The following is a 13468-nucleotide window of genomic DNA, read 5'->3' as shown; positions in this document are numbered from 1 at the left end:
AGTGCTTCATTTTCAGCTTTTTTGGAAATTAATTGGAAATACAAAAAGACTCGCAGACTTTCCTGTCCAACTGGCTTCAAATTGTGATCCTCACCTCTCAGCCTCCTGAGTAGGATTACATACATGAGCCACCAGCACCCAGCAGAATGATGTATTTTAAGTGCTAAAATTAAACAATTGCCAACATAGATTAACTAGCAAAACTATCATTCATAAAGGACAAACAAAAACCATGGTAAAAAACAAAATAATTTATAACCACTAAAGCATTACTACAGAAGGAATACCCAGTTTTACACACAAAAAAGGAAGACAAAAGTAGTCATAAAAATAAGAAAATAAATCTCCTTAGAGAGCAAATAAGCAAACGAGAACAGGAAAGAAACAAACAACAAAAACATTTCCAAAAACAACAAAAAGGCAGGGATTGCATACTTCTCAATGATCCTAAATGTCAGTCATCCCAGTTCTCCAAAACACATAAAGCACAAGATCCTGGTTCCTGGTCTGAAGCCATCTAGTCAGAAAAGTTCATAAGACTCCCTGATATATACCAGTATTGGGCATATATCTGGGGGAATATAAATCAATAGACAGTATTAACACCTGCATATCCATACCTATTGCAGCTATGGATATACTTATTGCCAGACTAGAATCAGCTGAGATGCCAAATACCAATGAATAAAGAAATTATATACAATTCACATACCATGGAATATTGCTTAGCTGTAAAGAAAAATGAAATTGCCATTTTCAGGAAATTGGATGAAACTGAAGATCATCATGTTGAGCAAAATAAGCCAGTCACAGAAAGCCACATGTCCCATGTTCTTAGTTACCTGTGAAGTGCAGCTGTGGATGATGATGCAGTCTTTAAGTATCATTTTCCACTAAAAGGAAATGGATTCTTTGGAAAATAGCTTCTGCTAAGTCTAGGAAAGCCCGGAGGCTCCCAGAAACAACAAAGGTTGTGTCAAAAGAAAGAAGTCCCTTCCCTCTTGCTTTCCAGTCTTTTAGCGCACATATTCACAGAACTGAAGCCTGCACAAAAAGAAAAAACAGGATTTTCTGCATTACAAGATGACAGTGCAGATTATAAAATGTGGATTTGGACTTGAGAGAGAATAGCCTAATAATTATCACAACAGGCATTCATTCGTTTATTCAGGAGATACATAGTAAGTAGAAGCTTACTTGCCGTTTACTTTTTAAGTGGGATAAATCAGTGTAGAAAAATTGAAACAGGCTTGTGGACTCATAGGAACAGAGAAAGGACATATCACCTACAGAGGAGTGATGGCTAAAATAACAGCCTGTCTAAGAGCACTGGTAAAACCAGGGGATAATTTTGGAAGGATTCCAGACCCCCTGTAACTGTGTAACCTGCAAGGAAGGAAGAATAAAGATACTTAAGAAGTGGAAAAGGTTTACTTCTAAGAATCCTAACCCAAAAGAACTTTTCTGTACACTAGTTATAAGAGAATTATCTGAGACACATGACTTGCCAAGCAAAATGATAAACAGGTATGTAAGCATTGCCTATGAGAAATAATAATTTGTAAATGTTAAAAAAAAAATGTCTAGCTGGGCACCTGTGACCCAGATCTGTAACCCTAGTTACTCAGGAGGCTGAAATCTGAGGGTTGAGGTTTGAAGCCAGCCCAGGCAAGAAAGTCTGTGAGAGATTTATTTCCAATTAACCACCAAAAAAAAAAAAAAAAGCTGGAAGTGGAGCTGTGGCCCTGTATTCAAGCCTCAGAGCCAGTACAAAAGATAATAAATCAAAATGACTAAATTTAAATCCTGTTCTTTTAGTCAGGCTTTACATTGCTGTGACAAATACCTTAAATAAATCTTACAGGAGGAAAGGCTGGATTTGGTAGTAGTACTTACCTGTAATCTTATCACTCAGGAGGCTGAGGTAGGCCAGCTGGGGCTACATAGTAGACTCTGTCTAGGGGGAAGAGGGAGTAGGCTCACAATTTCAGTGGTTTAAGTATAAGGTTGGCTGAATTCATCTCTGTGGGCACAGTATTATGGTGACTAAAGTATGTTGCAAAAGCTGCTCACAGAAGTGGTGCTGTGGCTTGAGAGGTCGAGTGTCAGCCTTGAGCAAAAGCTAAGGGAGAGTGCTCTGGCCCTGAGTACAAGCCCCAGTCCTATCACCAAAAAGAAAAGAGGAAGAAGGGAAGAGAGGAGGAGAGAAGGGAAGAGTAAAAGGGGAAGGGAAGGGAAAGAGAAAGGCACCTTAAGAAAAGGAAACCTAATGTTGAATTTCTTTGTAAGCCAGGCACTGCTGGTTCATGCCTGCAATCCTAGCTACTCAGGAGGCTGAGAGCTGAAGATTATAGGCAGGAAAGTTTGTAAAAGTTTAATTCTTCCATTAAATCCTCAATTAACCAGCAAAAAGCCAGAAGTGGAGGTGTGACTCAACTGGTAGAACACCAGCCTTGATCTAGCCTTGAGCAGAAAGCTGAGTAAGTGCAAGGCCCTAAATTCAAGCCCCAGCAGTTCCCCCCCCCATGCGCATACACACTCATACACACATGCACACACACGCACCCCTATACATATTCTGGCTTCAAACCATGATCCTCCGATTTCAGACTCCTAAGTATCTAGAATTTCAGGTGGAAACCACTAGCATCCTAAACAGTGGTCTTGGAATCATATACCCATAAATACCAATGGTCTGCTATATAGTAGAAATGAGGATAGGAGGGGGCTTTTCTCCATGTAACTTTTTATACTTCCAGATTTTTGAAACATGTTTTAAATAAAAGAGAACATGGAGCCGGGCGCCGGTGGCTCACGCCTGTCATCCTAGCTATTCAGGAGGCTGAGATCTGAGGATCGCAGTTCAAAGCCAGCCCAGGCAGGAAAGTCCATGAGACTCTTATCTCCAATAAACCACTAGAAAACCAGAAGTGGTGCTGTGGCGCAAGCGGTAGAGCGCTTGCCTTGAGCTGAAGAGCGCAGAGACAAGCCCCAAGAGCAACAAAATAAAAAGAGAGAGAGAGAACATGGTTCTGCTATTTACTACTTCCATGGCCTTGGGCACAGTACCTAACCTCTCTGAATCATAGTGTTTTGTTTATAAAAATGAGCAAATAGTATAGCCAAGGCCATAAAATTGTTTAAAGCATTATCCAGAGCCCAAACATGTAGTGTTAATAGACACATTTACATTTAGTAAATACTCAGACAGTAGTGAGTCGTGTTACTGTTCTTAATTTGGGCACTCTGGTGTATTACTGGGCAGACACTGGCCTTAGCTGACCATTCCTTTGTAGAACCAGACATCCTGGGTCCTTTCCAGCATGGCGGCCCTCTACTGGAGAGTGAAAGGCCAAGGGAAGAAAGCAATCGACTGCCTCCGCCAGGCCCTCCACTACGCTCCACACCAGATGAAGGTGAGTGGGACGCAGAATGGAGCAGCTGTCAGCCATGCCCTTTCTGTTGCTCAGACATCTATTGTGAGGTTTCAACTAGCCTCCTCACACTCAGCCAGGGTAGAGGTGGTGTGTGAATAGGGTGGGGCAGAGGGCCACAGCAAGCATGCAGCTGCCCCCACTAGCACATCACTTAGGACCTCTTCCACTGCATTGACAGCTACCATTATACATAGAGTAAACCAGCTAAACAGGCAGCCAGCCACCTGGAAGCCTCTCTGTGAGTTGCCTTATCCCCAGGGGCCTCTTTATGCCCTTCACTGGAGCTTGAGTTCACTAAGACAGAAGCATGTTTACATTGGTGTGTGTGTGCAAATTTACATTTGTATATATACATGTATATTTGTGTATATATATTCGTACATATACAAATTAATCCAAACATCATAATTGTACTTCCTAAAAAGCCGGCATACATCTTGTCAGAAGTATATGAAAATAGTAGAGGCTTCGTTGGGAGGAATTGATTTCTAATCAGCTCCTCTTCTTACTAGCTCTATGACCTTAGGCCAGTTACTGAAAACCTGGGCTGGTCTCATCTAAGGACATGCACTATATGGGTGCCCAGAAAGGACAGAAGTGGATCCCTTGTTTCTGAGTCTCCTGTAGACCCATCAGATGTGTGAGATGGCCAGGAGTTGATCAGGTCACATGTTTAAAGGGAAAATAACTTGACAAAAGTGCTATTTGTTCAGTCCATCACTTAGTACCTCTGACTCTGGGACAATAGAAGAAGGCCAAGACTGTCAGGCCCAGCAGACTTTTTGTAATAGGCCAGTTAGACATTTTGGATATGTGGATATGTCGCAGCTACCCGCTTCTTCCATTGTAGTATGAATTACATGGTAGTGTGAAGAAACACACAGAGGAATACGAGGATACATTCTGACAAAACTTGGGAAGAACAGACATTAGGCTAGATTTGACCTGTGGCAGAATTTTGCCAGCTGTTCCAGGAGATACAGTGATCCTTGCAGAAATACTTCAGCTCTACCACAGTGGGCCCAAACTGTCCCTTTTGTGGACTTTATATAACCAATCCCTGGTAACACAGAACTGCACCAGAATAAAACAACTACATCGCTCTAGGTTGTTTATTTCCGTTGATGCATTTGTTTTTCATTGGTATGTTGAGACAAGACTTTGTCGATGGAAGAAGTAATTGGTCTCCCATCACAGAACAGCAGCCAGCAGCAGACTAGCACCGTGAATTTTACTACCCTGTCATTGGCCAGGAAACACTGGCAGCATTCTTTCCAATCAGAAAAATCCATGATGAAAGTCAATATTCTCTTTCTCCACTCTCCCTGCCTCCCCCCAGGATGTGCCCTTGATTAGCCTGGCCAACATCCTCCACAACGCCAAACTCTGGAATGACGCTGTCATTGTGGCCACCATGGCAGTAGAGATTGCACCGCACTTCGCTGTCAACCACTTCACGCTGGGCAACGTCTATGTGGCAATGGTGAGTTTGGGGTATCAGCCATTATGCCAACTGCTGTGGCACAGCGGCACATCTTCGATCCCAGAATTTCTTTGAATATGTCATATGTCATTGTCATTTAGGGTTTCCCCTAAATGTCTTTGAATATGTCATTGTCCTCGGGTTTCCCCTAAATCTTATGCCTAAAACTCACCAGCTCCACCAAGGGTAAAATTGTATGGATAAGGGGTTTGAAAGATTTTTTTTTTTTTTTTACTAATCCATAAAGTTCATCTTAAGTATTTATAAGTCTGTGGTTCCTCAGAATGAGTTTCACACTGGTAATAGAATCATACTTACCTATAATTTTCTGGAGATACCACCTGTTCCACAGACCCTCATTTGACATTTCATGTAGACATACATTCACATGCTCCTATGCTTCCCGATTGGGTTGAGCTAGACTGTCTTTGCACACACAATGCCCTGTGCGTACTTCTCTTCCTGAATTTTCGTAGTGTTTTACAAGTTTTGTTTAAGTGTTTGTCTTTGTCTCTGGACTGCAGGGTCCTTAAGGATCAGATTCCTCTTCTTCTCCCTGTTCCTAGCACCTCACAGTGTTGGGCCCATAGCAGTTGCTCATTAAATACTTAATAATGATGTAATCCCACTAGGTTCATGGATTCCATTTTCAGAGAAGATGGAAAAGCTATCATCCAGATCCCATATTCTGGTCAGAAACAAGGACTGGTTTCAGAACTTGAATCAGATGGCCCCCTAAAACCTGTCCTAACCAAATTTGATGTAAAAATCCACTTGCATCTAAGGTGTTGTGTCACACCTCACAAGTGGCTTTGACCAAGCCACTGTCACTAAGCTAAAAGACTGAGCAGCCATAGGCTATAAGCCTGTGTTTCAGCTTTGACTTTGAGGCATGAACTAGAACCTGACCAGATTGATATTGCTGAATGTACAGATTTCCCTCTCTGTACCTTAAAATTGAAGAATCTATTTTTATCCCCAGTAAGTATGAAATTTTGCTGCTACAAGTGAACAGTTTTGTCTCCTAAGGTAAACAGAATCACTTAACCAGTTGGCTAGGCTCTTTGCGATTGATGGTCTAAGTAAATCTAGGCAGTTGCATAGTGAACATTTGCCAGGCCTTCCAGAGGTTTCTGGGAGGCCTAAGCAGAAGTATTCACAGACATTGAGCACACTCCTGGTACATTGCAGGGACTCAGGGATGACAGTTCTGTAACTCCACTGTTACTCCTCTGGCTGGCGCTGACCTGCACTAGCTGGTCTCCACTTGTTCCTTGGCCTTGGCTATCTTCCTTGTTATGTTGTTGTGCCTTGAAACTGGGGAGCCACAGTCTCCTGCCCGGCCTGAGCACGCTCTGTGGACTTGACTAGGTCCATTGAAAAGTGTTGCACGTTGTCACCAGTACAGAGGTGTTTTTCAAGAGCAAAGAGGTCACAACATACATTTAGTCTGGTGGTGCCATCCCTTTCACATCCGTCCTCTGTCCCCCACAGGAAGAGTTTGAAAAGGCACTGGTGTGGTATGAGTCGACACTGAAGCTACAGCCCGAGTTTGTCCCAGCCAAGAACCGGATCCAGACCATCCAGTGTCACTTAATGCTGAAGAAGGGGCGGCGCTCTCCATAGTGCCCCTTCCTCCTCTGTCCCCTCCACCCGTCCCAGCAACAATCAGAACAGGACCCAATCATTGTCTGAATCTACTCTAATGACGTGTGTGCAAATAACCAAGTAAGACTTATAACAGGACTTTTATGTATGTGGTTTGGCTTGATTTTAAGTTCCTTCTTTCCCCTGCCAACCTCAGAAGAAGAATCTTTGGAAACATAAAATTTCTTCAAAGGAAAATGCAGCTTAAAGGTACTGTGTAAATACTGAGCCAAGACATCTCTGGAGCTCTGCTCTGTCTCCCAGACCTCCAAAGCCTTCAGGGCTTCTCTCAGTGGTGCAAGCAGCCTCCGTGGAGGAGGCCAAACCACACTGCACCGTCTCTGCTTCTGGCCTGGGCCGTGAGAGACAGTGCCCGCCCCCCAGCCCCGCGCCGTCCTCACGCGTCCATTCCATGCTGCTACGTTACACTCTCAGAGGTAGTTTGCAGGGGAGGAAGGGGAATGATTTTAAAAACAAGTATTTACAACAACAGAAACTCTTAGGACCACCTGACCTTTGTAAGTTATTTTTTTGTTGGGGCGGGAGGGGGGCTGAGCAGGGGGAGTCAGCGGTGTGCAACATCTTTACCATTTGTACTTTAATTACAGATCAGAGGAACCCAATGCGTTGAAATCATATATAACTGGTTTTATATGTATAGAATATGTATATTTGAAACCCTCTACAGGCTGAGTCTATGTTTTACTAATTCTCTGCTCACTGTGCTACCCATCCTGAGATGAGGTGCGACTGTCGGCTCCCTTCCTGAGGCCACCGGCGCGAGCTCCTCCGGAGAGCGCGCAGAGCCAGGGCTGAGCGTCTGCATACAATGCCTTTACCTTTGGTCCCAGTAGAATTGAAATTCCAGCATTTTGGAATCTTCAAGGGCACATACTGAAAACAAAAATAAAAATTGCTTATGCGCAAGACAGGTCTGGAGTGTGACTTCATTAGAGCCAGGCTGGTTGCATTGCTGTGAAACCTTGCTGTATTGTGTCCCTCCCCTGCTCAGGTCCCAAGTGGGCTATATCTACTTTTCCACAGCCATCAACGGTACTGGAGGGCAGGTAAACATAGTGGTGTGGCACGTTTGACAGGAAGATGCACCCTCAGCAAGTCTTCAGAGTTTGGTCCATGCCTTCCCGAAAAGGAGAAATAATCTGAACCACACACACATACTTCAGGTGAGCCCTGAGGCTAACTTCCGTCCCAGTAGGCCCATCCAGAGCCTTGGGGGAGTTGGGCCTGTAGTAGGTGGAGAATTCCCTTTGAGGACCCACGGACTGCACAGAGCACCCTCACAGGGACTGGTTGGTTCTGACAACCATGCAATCCTTCCAAACTTTATGCAGCTGGAGTCTTGCTAATTCCACCTTCCTCAGATGGACTTGGAGAACAGCAAGCTCATTTGTTACTGCACACCGCCACCCTCTATATGCCAGGAGGAGCCTGATCATGTGTGTCTTGGTATAATTCTCCACTCCCCATACCTCACCATTTGGATTTTTTTTTTCTGGAAATTTTCAAGTTACTTTTTTTTTAAATTTACATATGGCCGGGTGCTGGTGGCTCACGCCTGTAATCCCAGCTACTGAAGAGGCTGAGATCTAAGGATCACAGTTCAAAGCCAGCCCAGACAGGAAAGTAGTCCATGTAACACTTATCTCCAATTAACCACCAGAAAGACAGAAGTGGCTCAGGGACTCAAGAGGTAGAGTACTTGCCTTAAGCTGAAGAGCTGAGGGACAGCACCCAGGCCCAGAGTTCAAGCCACACGACTGACATAATAAATTGATAAATAAATAAATTTTATATATGAAACTCAACCTGTGGTGTAGAATTTTGTGGTTTTTAACACGGACATGGAGTCATAGCACCCTCCCCATCAGGGCTGGGCGATGGCGGGAGGGAGGTGTAGCTCAGGGGTAGAGCACCCACCTAATGTGTGAAGCCCAGGGTTTTCTCCTCAGCACCACAAAAGACAAAAGACTCCGTCATTCTTCCTTTTTGTAGTAGCACCCCTGCACCACTGGCCTTTTCTCTGTGCTTACCATTGTTCCTTTCCTATAGTGTCCTGCAGAGTAACGCAGTACACATCCTTTTTCAGTCTGCCGCCTTGCCTTCCATACTGTCCTTGGGATTCGCCCGTGCTGTGTGAACCACGAGTTCATTAGTATTCCGCTCATTGGCTCACCTTGCTGGAGGACACTAGGATGTTTCCAGCTTTTGGCAATTACTAACATGTAAACTTTTGCATGTAGATTTGTGCATGCACTTGGGCGGCCGTCTTCCTGCTCTGGACCTTTGGAAAATGAGCAGTCACAACACCAAAGAAGAAGCTCTAGGTCTTCTCCTCTCCTCTCCCCTCCCCTAAACCCTCCCTCCCCTGCCCCCTTCCCTTCCCCCCTCTTTGCCCCCCTCCCCTCTCCTTTCCCTTCCCCTTCCCTCCCCTACCCCTCCCCTTCTCTCTTCTTTTCTTTTCTTTTTTCTTTGCTGTCCTTTGAGACCTGGGCTCATTCTCTCTTAATTTTTTGCTCAAGGCTATAGTGCTCTACCACTTTAGTCACAGATCCACTTCAGTCTTTTTGGTGGTTAATTGCAGACAAGAGTATCATGGACTTCACTGCTCGAGCTGGCTTTGAACCATGATACTCAGATCTGACTCCCAAGTAGCTAGCATTACAGGCACGAGCCACCCACAGTTGGTTCCAGCTGTATTTAAATAGAAGGAGTTCAGGCTTGGGGTAAGTGTGAGTCTGCCTACATGAAAGGAAGGGGGAAGAATTTTGCTTTTCTTTGAAGTGACTAGTGCCTGATTCCAGGACTTTATTCCACCTCAAATGCTGTTCCATTTCAAATGCCGTTCCATGCCGTTCACAAGGGTCAAGAAGGTGTTGTACTGTGGCCCATGGTATAAGGGCCCTTGCTGATGTGAGGTAGGAGCAGGCCAGTAGGAGCTGGCTAGGCCACCATCTTCCCCATCGTGCCTGGCCACTTCCTGCCCTGTTGCCCACATCCCAGAACTCTTCATAGCATTTATTCACTAAATGAGTCAAAAGTCTAAACTAGACGTCACACTGGTACCCACTTGCTAGAAGTGGATCATGGACTGCAGCTCTCTAGGCGCGGGGCCAATAGCTAGTATCCTTACGTCTCATGTCTAAGGAGGCCTGAAAGTTTGAAGAAGAGACCCAGAACTTGAACTGATAAGGAAAACCTGCCACTGTCAGAAGTAACCCAACCCTGCCATTATCAGCACTACCTCAATACTGCTAGAACCAGCTTGCCAGTAATTTTTGAGAAACTAAACCAGAACTCAGAACACCTGTGCTGTACTTGATGAAAGGACTGTGTGCCTATCAGCTGGGGCTCAGAGTTTGAAGTAGAAACTCCCATGGGTCCATCACCCTGTGTGAACAAACAGGAGTTCGTCTCCCAGTGGTGCTTGGCTTCCCGTTAGTCTGTTTTCTTGTAACGTTAGGTTCCTGGGAGATTCCAACCATGCCAGCCCTCTGAGCCAGCAGCCAGGCTAGGTCCTTCACCCCAGAATTCAGACCCTCTTAGCAGTGTTGGGTCCCAGGAAGAAGTGAACCAACTCACCTGGCATCGCATCCAGACTAGGTAAGCCCTGGGGAAGGTAAAGGGAACTCAAGTCCTGTCCCGTATGGGCAGAAAGGGGTGCTTGATCCCCCCACCACACACACAACCCCACAAGACATGCCACATATCCCAATGTATGGTATGGGGAGGAACTTAACCTGACTTGCTTGTGTCTCAGGTTCAATTTTGTGGCTCCATGACCAATGGCTACAGAGGCCAAGTGGGTCCTCCCCTTCTCTGTTCTACACGGCACCAAAGCAGGGTTGGACATGGGTGCAGAGAATTCACTAAAACCATTAAAACCTGAGACAAGCGCTGATGGCTCACACCTGTAATCTCAGCTACTCCAGAGGCTGAGATCTGAGGATTGTGGCTCAAAGCCAGCCTGGGCAGGAAAGTTCTGTGAGACTCTTTATCTTCAATTAACCACCAGAAAACCACAAGTGGAGCTGTAACTGGAAGTGGTAGAGTGCCACCCTTGGACGAAAGAGGTCAGGGATGACACCCAGTCCCTGGCTTCAAGCCCCATGACTAACAAAAAGAAAAAAAAGCCACCTGGGCCTCAGAAAGACACCATTTATGAGGAAGACCCCGAGGAAGACGCACCTGCACCTCTGCCAGCTGCCCTGACTGCCCTCGAGTCAGTAGAGGTGCATGGGCCATCGCCTGGAAGCCCACCACCATCAGCCAGTGGAAAAGGGGGCCGGGCCAGGCCAAGCCAGAAGAAACACCACCTCCCAGGAAAGGAAAGTGCCAAGCAGAGGCCCTGCAGGAAATCACCTGGCCACACAGGATTCAGATTAGGGAAGACTGGGCTTCCTGACTCTTGGCCCTGGGGAGCCCACGGTCAAAATGATTGTGGGGGCCATTGACTTTTATGGTAAAGCTTGTCCCCAGTACACTACCAGAGAATCAGGAAATAGGGCCAGGGGTACTGAGGACATCCTGAGGGTGCCCCGAAGTGTTCAAGGTCAGTTCACAGTAGGTAGGTGGGTAGCAGTGAGAGGCCCTGCTTGTAGCAGGGCTGCTCTGGAGGTGTTCAGTTCTTGGCTATCTATGATTGAGGGTAGAGGTGCCGTTTGTTGTTGGCAACAGCTTTTTCTCTTTGTTTTTCTTACACTGGCCATGTGTTTTGAGATGTGAGGTAAATTCAGTTCCACACACTTTTAAACTATCGGTGCACAAGCATGTGTGTATGTGTATATGTGTGTCTATATAAAATCTGAGTGGGTAAAAACTGTTATGCTAACCAAGAGTTATATGGCTCAGCAGGCCAAAGGAAAATAAAGGGCATCATTAAACTCAAACCGCAAGGATTTGCCTACTTACCAAATGTGTCTGAGGGTTACAAAGAAAGGATTCTAAAAGTAAGAATTGTCTTTATGCAGGATAAAGCTCCCCGAAGCCTTGTCCGGACCCAGTAGTGTTTATTGTGAGCTGAACTTGATCAAGACCACAGGCAGGAAAGGATGGGGAAAGGCTGAATCTAGGCAATCTAATTCTAAAGCTGACACCCTACCCTGTGCCCTTCAACCTCAGCACTACAAACCATTCTCTACAGGTGAGAAAGCCAAGGCCCAGAGGTGAAGCAGCTGGCTCATAATCACACAGGTGCAGTAGTGTTCTCATGCAGACCAAGCCTAGATGTGCCTGACACAAAATGAGAGCTCCGCAGTTGCTCAATTCAGATTGCTTCCATGTGTAAATTGTGTCTCACACTTGCTTTATTCTTAACTGTTCCCTATTTGGCTTTGGGTATATCGATCTTGTCTCTTTCAAGGATGCGTCGTATTTCATGTGCCTGTGTCTGGTAGCACTGAATGCAGATCCAGCATATCACAAATGCTCATTAAATAGTAAACGATGGACACACCATGCACTGATAGGTTCTTTTGCTTCCTGTTGTGGCATTCTGGAGAACTTCTACCCACATCTGATGAATGGGGGGAAGCCAGTCTCAGAAAAGTGAAATATCTTGCATCTCTGCCATAGAACTTGAAGAAAAAAAAAAAAAAAAAGAAACCAAAACATGGGTCTCTCCATCTGCTTCGGGCTCCCTCTTTCTCAGTCTGGCTAATAGAGGAAAGCACCCATCTGCCTGTGAAGCTGACAGGCCTGTTCCCTTCACTGTCCTGCGCACACACAGGACACTGTGGGGCTCCGTCTCTGTCCCAAGCCTCCTACACATCATCAGACATCTTGCCCTAATTGGTGGACCAGGCACAGCAGTGGAGAAGATTGGTCTTCTAAACTGAAGCTATTGCAGTTATTCTAATGGACAGACAGGCAGCCCTCAATCAAGTCCCATCCTCCTGTCTTTACAGATGCAAACGGCATTGCAGCCCTCCTACAGGATAGACAGCTCAGCATTGAGATCATGTGTAGTGCTGGTCAGTGAGGCATTAGGGGGTTCTGCCCTCAGGGTGTCAGGATCTAGCTGACTAAACAAACTGAGTTAGAAGATACAGAGTCCACTTCATCTGAAGCATGAATGTTGAAGACCCACAAATTGAATCTCTGGTGCACTGGCCGTCTTCATTCTCAGAGTTAGTAACACTTTTTCTAGGTGTACACATCTCAGTTTAGACCTTCTTCCATGGCTTACTTGCTTTTTCCAAATTTTTCTTCTGCCATTCGTTTATTCACTCGGCAAACATGGATTGAATACTGGGCTGCTCACTGAAGGCTGGTTTAGAATGGCGGAAGAATGGAGGGTGGATGAGGCAGATGGTGGGAGAGGTGGCTGGGGTCAGATGATGAAAGTTAGCACACCACAGCTAAGAAGACTGGACTTGGTCCTGAGTAAAACTCAGAGCCTCTCTCCATCTTACACTTTCAACTACAATTTAGTATTTGCCAAACATTTGCCTTTCCATGCCTATGATCGTGTTGCTCCCACGACTCAGAAGGCCAATTCCCTGCAGTCCTCTTTTTTTGTAATTACTTAATTCTGGTATTTCTCAGGCATTGCTTACGGGATGCTAATGCCCCATATGATGGCATTCTCCACACTGTATTAAAATAAGCTGATTATGTATCTTGCCTCCAGTCAGATGCTCAGCTCTGTGTCTAATCCATGTCTACATCCTTTCTCTTACAACACAGAAGTCTTCACACAGCAGTTGACTGATTAACAAAACAATGGCAAAAATCAGTTACCAGGCAAATGGTTGCCAGGCACTAGTGAGTGGCTTACATCTGTAATTCACTCTTCAGGAGGCTGAGATCTGGAAGATCATGGTTTGAAGCCAGCCTGGACAGAAAAATCTTGGAACTCTCTCCAAAATAACAGCAAGAAAAC

At 45.4% G+C, this 13468-nt stretch overlaps 1 protein-coding gene across 1 annotated transcript in view; it reads left to right on the top strand.

Moving 5' to 3' along the window:
* Ttc17 (tetratricopeptide repeat domain 17) overlaps nucleotides 1-7494 on the top strand; it is a 76930-nt gene extending 69436 nt beyond the window's left edge. Inside the window, exons 22-24 of the mRNA XM_070032548.1 lie at nucleotides 3297-3416; nucleotides 4777-4920; nucleotides 6415-7494. Of these exons, the coding sequence (XP_069888649.1) occupies nucleotides 3297-3416; nucleotides 4777-4920; nucleotides 6415-6546 (396 nt within the window). The 3' untranslated portion in view covers nucleotides 6547-7494. The remainder of the gene's footprint in view (nucleotides 1-3296; nucleotides 3417-4776; nucleotides 4921-6414) is intronic.
* The last annotated feature ends 5974 nt before the right edge of the window (nucleotides 7495-13468 follow it).

This window comes from Dipodomys merriami, unplaced genomic scaffold (assembly GCF_024711535.1).
Source record: "Dipodomys merriami isolate MVZ:Mamm:240054 unplaced genomic scaffold, mDipMer1.0.p SCAF_21, whole genome shotgun sequence".
Taxonomy (NCBI): domain Eukaryota; kingdom Metazoa; phylum Chordata; class Mammalia; order Rodentia; family Heteromyidae; genus Dipodomys; species Dipodomys merriami.
The sequence above is the reverse complement of the archived record's forward strand: the minus strand, read 5'-3'. Positions and strand labels throughout refer to the sequence as shown.